The sequence below is a fragment of the Impatiens glandulifera genome, chromosome 2 (genome assembly GCF_907164915.1).
Source record: "Impatiens glandulifera chromosome 2, dImpGla2.1, whole genome shotgun sequence".
NCBI lineage: Eukaryota > Viridiplantae > Streptophyta > Magnoliopsida > Ericales > Balsaminaceae > Impatiens > Impatiens glandulifera.
In genome coordinates, this window is record NC_061863.1 from 19,093,022 (window position 1) to 19,102,957 (window position 9,936).

Below are 9,936 nucleotides of genomic sequence, written 5' to 3' on the forward strand. Positions count from 1 at the left end.
TTTAACGAGCACAAAACTCTTAATAAAGATCACTGAGTTGTCCAATTGTCTCAACTGTTTTATCCAATGAAACATCCCTGATATTCATAGAATTAATTTTTTATGGAATTAAAGGAGAACTAGAATTACACCCCACATCTATGGGGGAAATTTGATTAAATAACCCTAAAAAGGATTGTTATTTTAAAAATATCCTCGCCCAAAAAGTTTATGCAAAAGTAACATTTTTTTATAAAATTTGACCATTTATCCTTAATATATATTTTTTCTTTTTCTTTTTCTTTTTCTTTTCTCCCTCATTTTCTCTTCTCTTCTTTTCCTCTTCCCCCGGGCGACCGTTCCTATCCTCCTTCTCCGACTCTCCGAACGATCATTCCGAACGATCGATTGCCATTATTCCTCGACCGACCGACAAGCAAAGTCGAACGCTTCCTCGCATCAGCATTCACCATCAAGTGAGTTTTCGTGTTTTTTCCTTGCTTGTATGCTGAGTATGATATGTTTTAAGGTTTTAGAGTTTTAGGTGAATGTTTTTCTGAATAGTTTGAATGTGGTTTGAATGAGAATGGTTATTCTGAATGAATGTGTGAGAATCTTTCTGTATATGACGTCCCACGCAAATTACATTTTCCGTGGGACACAAACTGCAATTTTTGTCCCACGCAAATTGTAATTTGCGTCCCCACGAAAAATGCAATTTGCGTGGGACGAAAAATGAAACACTACAACAAAAAACACTTTTGGCAACGCTTAGAAAGGCTTCTGCCAACCCTTAAAAGCGTCGCTAAAAATATTACCGACACTTATTCTTGCGTCGCCAGAAGCAGGGTGGGCGCAAGTTATAACGACGCTTAAATAAGCGTCGGTAACATTAATTTAAGCGTTGCTAAAAGTCTATTTCATTTTTAACCATTCTTTATATTATAATATTATTTTTTTTATAATTTATCTGAATATTTTTAAAATTAAATTAATAATGAAAAAATTTTAATTTATACTAATTATTGACATTTTTAATTATAACAAAATTAATATAAATTTTTACAACAAAACTATCTCATAAAATACAAATTATTTGAATTCTTCTAACATCTTCTCTACATGCATCAGTGTACAACTTTCTAACTGGTTTTTAGCTAAATCAGATTGCTTGAAGCTGCAGTTAAGTTCTGAAAGCTGGAAATACAAACAAAACATAATCAATAATAAAAAAGTAAAAGGCCTCCACAGTTGGTACCAAACTTTGAAAGAGAGAGACAAGTCTTTCCACCTTCACATCAACGACCTCTGAAATAATTTTCTTTTGACCTGCAACCACATCTGACAAACACAAATTTCATTAAACTTTTATACAAATAACAACAAAATAGTCATTAAGTCATTTAAGATTCGTAAAAGCATTGAACCTTTTTCAGCCATTTCATTCTGTACTTTTGCAATCACATTCTCCACTTCATCATCTGACTTAAGCATAACTGTAAAAAAAATATATTTGGCTTGACAAATAGGAAAACTTATTGTTTGACGACAAAGAAATCATAACAGTTATGTATCAATTGATGTATCCTCCTCCTTAGTTGAGGAGTCAATCAAGGAGGCAGTCAATGAGTTAATCAATTCATTCTGAAAAGGAGGAATCTGCTTTGGCTCAACAACCACCTCTAAACACATAAAGAGAAAACTATTGACCACTTCTAAATAGCAAGTAGCATTACTCAGGTATTTAGAATCCAGTGACATACAAAGAAATAAGTTTTTGAGGTTTTATATGATTAGGGAGTTCAAGTGGGAATCAACCTGAGACCATTGGTCTCCAAGATAACACCCTTTGCCACTTGAGCTTCCCTAGAGGGTTCATAAGTATTTTAAATTTGGGGAAAGAATTTTTAGAGCCAATTCAACAAAACAGTGAAAAGAATTAAAAATAACCTGATTTTTATTACTCATAGCTCTAAAAAATGAGTTAGTGAGACTCCTCAAGACAGTTATGAAAGGCAACAAAACAGCTGGATCTTTAGAGGCTGGCTCACCCTGCTGTTAATGCAAAACAGTTGTCAAGAAAAAAAAATATATAATGGACTTTGTAGCTACAAGAATTGAGGTATTAAATCTTTTACCTGCAGCACCTCCAATAGTAGGTCTTCACATTCACTAGGTGAAGAAGATACAAATTCAGCACAGGACTACCAATTAGAGAATAATAATTTAGATATTTTTCTTACTTTGAAATACCATATAATAATAACCTACATAAATGCAAACAATAAATTTTATGCAACACATACCTCTAGTAGAAGGCAGAAGATATAAACCTGTCTTTGAAAACTTTTGGCAAGACTCTGCATGTTGAATATGATATTCATGGCGCCTTTTTAAAAGTATGCTAGCCAATATTTTAACATCTTTTACATGTAAGAGTTGACCATCCACTCCTTTGACCAAAGAAAGGATGTTTAGCTTTAAAGTGAAGGGAGAGGCGGGGGAACACAAGTTTGTTAACAAAGATCTCAATTATAAAAAAAAATAGATGTTCAAGAACAACAGTAATACAAGTGTACAACAAGCAAAAGAAATTAAGAACCTTTGACAACTTACCAGTGCAAAAGAAGGAAGGTTAGAGCAAAGCCAACAATAAAATGCATGATCTGATTCTTTTTAGATTTTTCAAACCTGAAAAGAATGGGATGTGGTTACTAAATATTGTAGTAAAGTCATGCAACTCTCTATGGTATAGGCACAAAGTACTAAAAACTATAACGGAGAGGAAAAGATCATACAATGGCCTGGAATATGTATAAGATGAACAAAAAAAGTACTATAAAATCAGTTAAAGACCTTTCTCCAATTGTTTCTGGCAGTAGAAGATTATTGCGTGAGCAGCCCAGAATAGATGTAAAAAACGAGAAAAGCACATTTCTATCACATAGTAACAATGCTTTAAATTCAACCATTAAGCTTAGCAGTTCCCCGAGAAAGTGACTCCATTTTCCACTTTCACCTGTCATAGTTTTAACAAAGAAGGATTAATTATATAAGATACTGCAGCTCGCACATCCTGAAAGAAGATAATAACATGCAAATTTAAGATTATATTCTTGTCATTAATACAAAATCATTTAATGTATACTTGGAATGAAAATATTCAACCAAAAAGATGTATAACCTGAATATCACTAGACAGAGGAACAAGCAGCGAAGGAAATTCAGCCAGAAGTTGGACAAGTAAACTTTCATCTGATTGAGAACAAAGAAACAGGAAAGAGCGAAGGCTTTCCAGTTGGACAGCTAATGGAATACCTGTCCCAAGAAAGATGAACCATAGATAAGAAAGCAAAGTTAGTGAATAAACAAAACAGAATACAGAATAAGTAGCAGCAACCCTGATACTATGTATATAAGGAATTGGACAACTATACTCTATGTTCTGCATATACTTCTCATACAAAATACAAGGAATATAACTTAAACTTTAGCAAATAAAGCTTTTCTAAATATTGTGTCCCAAAATTATTTTTGCTGATAAATGAAAGCACAAAAGTATTTAGTAAAGGGTAATGATAAATAAGATAGAAAAGACAATAAATACTCAAAAGCATGAACAAAATAAACAATATCAGAAATGTCAAATTAGATGGCAGTAAAAAGGGATGACATTAAAACAAACCTTCTTCAGTGAAAAATCCAGATAAAAATCTGCCTTGGGAATTCTTGAATTTTGTGACTAGAAAGTTGAGATACTTATGGAAAACATGTTTTGACTTAGATGAAGAGAAAAAGACAGAAATCCTGTGAACACAGCCAATCCTGCTCATCATCCTGAAATTCCATGTTTTGCAGTGATTATTAATTGTAAATAGATGTGGGTTGTTCCAAAGATGATGAGAACAAAAAATAAATAAACAAAAAACTACAAACCTTGTAGAAACCTAATGAAACCGTAGTAAAAAATTTCTCCAGCAACCTCCAGAACAAGGCAAGCAATATCTCAGCATTGAGTTGTCTCAAATTGGCACCAATATTAACTTGAAAAGTTGCTCCAAAAATATATTACAGTCTCCATCCATCATTATTATGCTTGACTATTAATGGAAGTGTCAGAAGTTAAAAGAATAAAAAAATGTAATAAGAGAAATAAAAAAGTATCAAGGGCTTCCAGTATCATAGTTCCATCTAAAAACATGATCTAAGCTTATAACTTCTTATCGGCCCAGAAGCATTCTAAAATCCAAATAATGGAGAAACTACATTGATTGGAAGAGACAAATGATGAACTTTATCTCTGTCAAATGAAGGAACTTCATAATATAACAAAATTAAGCCAGAACTTAACACCAAAAATCAGGTATGACGGAAAGGGAAAAAACTAATTTGTAATTGAAAGGAAACAAAATAAAAAGATACCAATCTTCTGCTCCATGGATGAATCCAATAAGACCAAGAAAAATAATGTTTTCAACAAGCCACGGCATATGTTTTGCTGGATCCAATGAGACTGTTTCTGCAAACTTTCTTAGAGTATCCTTGTTCAATTTCTGTAACAAACCGAAGAGGAATTCGTTATGAACTCATAATAAACTCTCCAGAGATTCACATCAAATAATATTATACTTCAATTCAACTGTAGATATCATAAAGCTTGTGCCTAATATATACAACTTCAATGGTGGATTATCAATTCTAATGCTATTAAGCTACTAACAAGCAGAGTAAGCCATAAATGTGTCAATGGAATGATTAAATTATTCACAAATAACAATCGAGTTCAATTTCCGTAATAAACAGAAGAAGAAATCGTTATGAAATCATAATAAACTATCCAGAGATTCAGATCAAACATTATCATGCTTCAATTGAACTGTAGAGATAGAGAAACCAGGAATAAACCGACCTTCCAAAGTAGTAACGTGATAAAGTGGACCGTGAAGACCGCCGATGGCAGAGCGGCCGAAACCTTCATCTTGACCGGCGAGAGCTCGGAGAGAAGAATCGACATTCACATAAGGCAGAGATGGAGAATCCATTTTAGATTTAGCTTCTTCCATTCTTTGATCTTGGCCTTTATGCTTATCGGATCGGTTAGGGTTTTAGCATCATTAAGGATAGCTCCGTTATCGACTCTGTAACGAACTATTAGGATAGAAAATGACAAAAGGCTTGGAATTGGAATTGGGCTTTTTTATATACCTATACAGAATAATTCTTAATTTTAAAAAATAAATAAGTTAATTTTTATTCTTAAATATATATAATGTTTAATTAATTTATTTTTAGTTTATATTATTTTTTATTTTACATTAATTAAATTTAAATAATAATTAAATAAATTTTTTTTAATAATATTATAAAAAATTAAAAATATGTCATATAAAAAATAATAATAAAATTTTATGATTAATAAATTTTAAGTCAAATTTAATTTTAAAAATATTAAAATAGTGAAATAAAATATTTTTAAAGTTTAAAAATAAAACATAACAAATATTAAAATTTAGAATAGTTAAATTGTAAGGTTATTAAAAAAGTTTGTATATAAAGAAAAATAAAGGTAGTTGTAGAGGTATAAAGGTTGGCAAAAGTTTATTTCTTTTAACTTTTACCCACGCTTAATATGCGTTGGCATATAAGCGTCGTCGAAAGTCCTTTTTGTTGTAGTGAAATTTGCGTCCGTCACCTTTTTGCTGATATTATCCAAATCTATTTCTGAATCTTCAAAATATGGAAAATCCTTTTCTTCAACTGGCATACTTGCTCCATCTGTGGTTTCTATTGTAGGTAGTTCCTGAAAAGGTTTTGGTGCCTCCAGTTGTTGATCATGTCCAGGGACAAGCCCTAGATGCTTTGCAAGTACTTAAGGTATCATCATTTTTTTTTGTAAATGCACTTTCATGTCTTATACATGTAAATGCATAAATGTTATTAAGAGAAGTTATCATTTGATAGATTATTATTCTCCTTGTTTTGGTTCCTTGTAGGAGCACGGTTTCTAAAGTTTATCCTACAATGTATATAGAGAATGTTACTGAACTTTCTTTTGATGATGTTACACCAGAAGACTCTAACTTCCCATCAATTCAAGGTAGCAATAATTCTTTAGATGTTTATTAAAATGACATGGGAGTTCTTTTTCTTTATCCTGTTCATCATTGTTTCTTGGTTCTCTAGGCCTAGCTGAAGCTGGACTCATCTCAAGCAAGCTCTCAAGACATGATCTTTCTTATTCATTGGAAGACGATGAAAGTTCCTTGTTTTTTTCACCTCAAAGGCTGACTTTTGAATTGACAACAATAGTTTCATCGCTTTTCTTTCTTTTTATTATTTTTTCTATTCCAGGATAGTCAAGAAAATAAATATAGTCACACTAAAAATATATGTACTAAAATAGAAGACATCATTTTATTGTATGAATGGTAGCTCAAATGGTGATGTCTCAAATCCAATTTCTACTTAAAACACATTGATTAAAGTGGAGAGTCATAACTGTTAGCCTCCTGCACGAAAAATAAACAAAAAAATATGCGAATTCTAATTTTCCATTAAGCTCTACTTCATTGTGCTGCATCAAGCAAAATATATTTTTTATTCACTATGTATAATAAGTTGTACCTGACTTCCTTTTGCTTTTATGAACATATCCTACAACAACTTTCTGGTTTCATAGACATTAACAAGATCAACCCAGATGACTGGCCTGCTATTGCTGCTGATGTGGCAGCGGGAGAACAAGGAATCATAGCTCTTACATTTGGTAAGTTTCTCTATACCTTAATTTTCAACCTTAATTTAATGAACTTCAATTTAACTTTAGTTTCTTGAGAATATTCTGAAAAAATAGGCTACACCAGGCTGTTCCATCCAGATAAGCCTGTAACTAAGGCACACGCCGCAATTGATCTTGCAACTAGCGAGGCTTCTGAAATAGTCAACGAAGAGCTTGCACCTATAGACGTAGAAGCTTTAGTAGAGAATTCCGTGACTGTACATAATGCATTAGTAGCTGAGGTTGAGAGAGATGTAAATGCTACTTTTGAAAAAGAGCTATTGTTAGAAAGACAGAAGATCGATGCCCTGGACAAAATGGCAGAGGAAGCAAGAATTGGATTGGAGAGGTTAAGAGCTGAAAGAGAGTAGATAAAATTAACTTAATGAAAGAGAATATTGTTGTTGAATTAGAAATGGATGTTCTCTCAAGGTTTAAGGCATGAAATGGAAGATAGTTGGAGGGCCTATTGAGTAACAAAGTTGAGATATTGTATATGCATAGAGAATCAAATGCATTAATGGAGAAACTTGAGTTTAACTTTTTAGTACATGTGTGATGAATAAATGTGGATTATGAGGTTATATTATGTTTATACAGTTATTGATATTGATCATGTTGATTGTAATAATAGTGACTAATATTGAAGTTCAAGGTCTCCTGCATGATTCTCATCAATTCTGAATGTGAATATTTTCTATGCATAAGAGATCAAATAAATAGCGATTTTACATAATAAAGATGTATATTTTGTTCTCATTAATTTTGGCATATGCATAGTTTGTATGCATAAGAGAAAGAGATCAAATAAATAGCAATTTTACATAATAAAGTTGTATATTTTCAAAACACTAAACCATACATGTTGATATTGTGGTCATATTTTTTTTTACCAACATAGTTAAAATCGAATAAATCGAAGAGAAGAGAAATCGAAAAAAAAAATATAAAACTTGTTTCGGCAATATACAAATAATGAAAATAAACACTCTAGTATGTAGTCTTGATTCCCTTTTTTTAGGTAAAACACAATTAAAAGAGTTGGAAAATATATAAAATATTCAAACTAGAGACAAATATCAAAATCAAGATTGATAAGAAATTAAATAGGTCATTTTGGGTGTAAACTTTAAAGTTAAAACCCTAAGGAAGAACAGTGCGTATATATATAACACGCCGAGGGTTCAAACTTGTACAAAGAAACATTAACATCCCTATAGCAACCACAAAAATGAGAAGTTTATTTAGATGGATTAATTATTTTGTCAAAAAAAAAATTGATAATCTGTTTCTGTGGCAGCAAAGAAAGATAGATCTAAATACATATCATTTGGAATAAAAAATGTGCTGCCTCAATATTCTAAAGCTATACTTTTATAGGAAGGGTTCACCTAGCTACTTAGAGAACATGATACATCTAATCAATTTCAATTTAATCAATTAAACATCATATAAATATTTTTTTCCCTTATATCATATATATATATATATTGAATTGGCCAGGTTTATTCTCATAGCTTGGAATAAACTTGACTAAGTCCATCTATATGCACTCGTTACCAGTGACCGATTTATGTAGGGTTCGGGCACCCCAATTTTTTTTTTTATCTAATTATTAAAAAATTATGATAAAATTTACCTTTATCCACTAGTTTTATCCAAAATTTTCTCGTTATTTTATTAAGTAAACCCAAATTATTTTCAAGCCCACCCTAACTCTAAATCATGAATTTGTCTTTACTCGTTACCACAACTATATATATGCTGAGTTAACATATTATTATTAATAATTTTTAAATAATTAATGATAATAATGAATGATAAGAGTTGCTTAAGTATTACTGCACAATTATATAGAAAATAAAATAAAAATGTCATCGGACATAAAAAGAAGAAATAACATGTCATCCAACATATTATTGAGCATGTAGATCCTCAAGAAATGTGATTAAGCTTTCCAATAGACTCCACCGACCTTATGGAATGAATATTAGAAATCATCTTAATATAAATATTAATGATACATATAATTAAGTGGCTACAATACTTGAAATAAGCCGGCGATTTTTTGATAACCATAAAAAAAATAATTGGGATGATTACTAAAAAAAATAATTAAAATACGTCGTATTAGTTGCCTCAATTAAACTTCTATATCTTAAGAATTCGAATATCACTTAGTGACTCTCAATTATACTTCACAAAGTATTATTCTAGATACCAACCCCACACAATGAAAAAAAAGACGAGACACCAATTTCACCTTCACGAGGCATAGAAAATAACGAATTGTCATAATACAACAATTTTTTCATCAACATTTAATCATGTAATTTTATTCTTGAATATTTCTTTTATCAATTTCTCAAAATAAATTGATGATTTTCTTAATAATATTTATCCCTGAAAACTGAATATTGAGGAATGCTTAAAACTTTTTTTGTTCTTTTCTAAAACTTTTGCATTAATTCCCTTATTTCTTATTGATACATGGGAATATAGTGAATTTGTGGCTTACAAGGAAACGAGTCATTATTTCTCTTTTCCTCTTCTTCTTACACTATTTCTTTTCATTTTTTATATGAATGAATATGAAATTCTCACCCATCAACTTGCTTAGGTCCTGATGAATCCACCTTCTCTTCTCCAAATTAAACCATTATATAAACACCCAATTCCAATTCCATGTCCAACTTCTTCACAGAACCAATTACTCTATCCTTATAATAATAATCTCTTTGTTTCTTGAGTTCACAGTCGAGTATTTCAATATATACATGGCTTCGAGTTCAATGAGTTCACGAAGGTCAACATGGACGGCCCAAGAGAATAAGCTCTTCGAGAGGGCTTTGGCATATTACGATACCGAAACACCCGACAGGTGGCACAACATTGCTAGGGCTGTGGGCGGCGGAAAGACGGCGGAAGAGTGCAAGTCTCACTTCCAGATTCTTCTAGAAGATCTCTACCAAATTGACTCCGGCCGTGTTCCCTTCCCTTACATGATCAGCTGCCTAGCTATCCTCGCTTCTCATCTTATATTACATGAATGAATATGTCTACTCCACCACTAATTCATTTTCTTTTTATTTTAATTAATCTCTATTTATCGATCTAATTCGTATGCGGAAACTGCATGCGCATTCTCAATTTCTTAATCCCCGTTCCAACACTATGTA

The 9,936-nt window shown here is 31.6% G+C and overlaps 1 protein-coding gene across 1 annotated transcript; it reads left to right on the forward strand.

Annotated features, from left to right (window-relative positions):
- The first annotated feature begins 9,465 nt into the window (after window positions 1-9,465).
- LOC124927681 (protein RADIALIS-like 3) lies at window positions 9,466-9,936 on the forward strand. Its single transcript, XM_047468136.1, has one exon. The coding sequence runs from the start codon at window positions 9,535-9,537 to the stop codon at window positions 9,808-9,810; it is 276 nt and encodes a 91-aa protein (XP_047324092.1). The 5' UTR covers window positions 9,466-9,534; the 3' UTR covers window positions 9,811-9,936.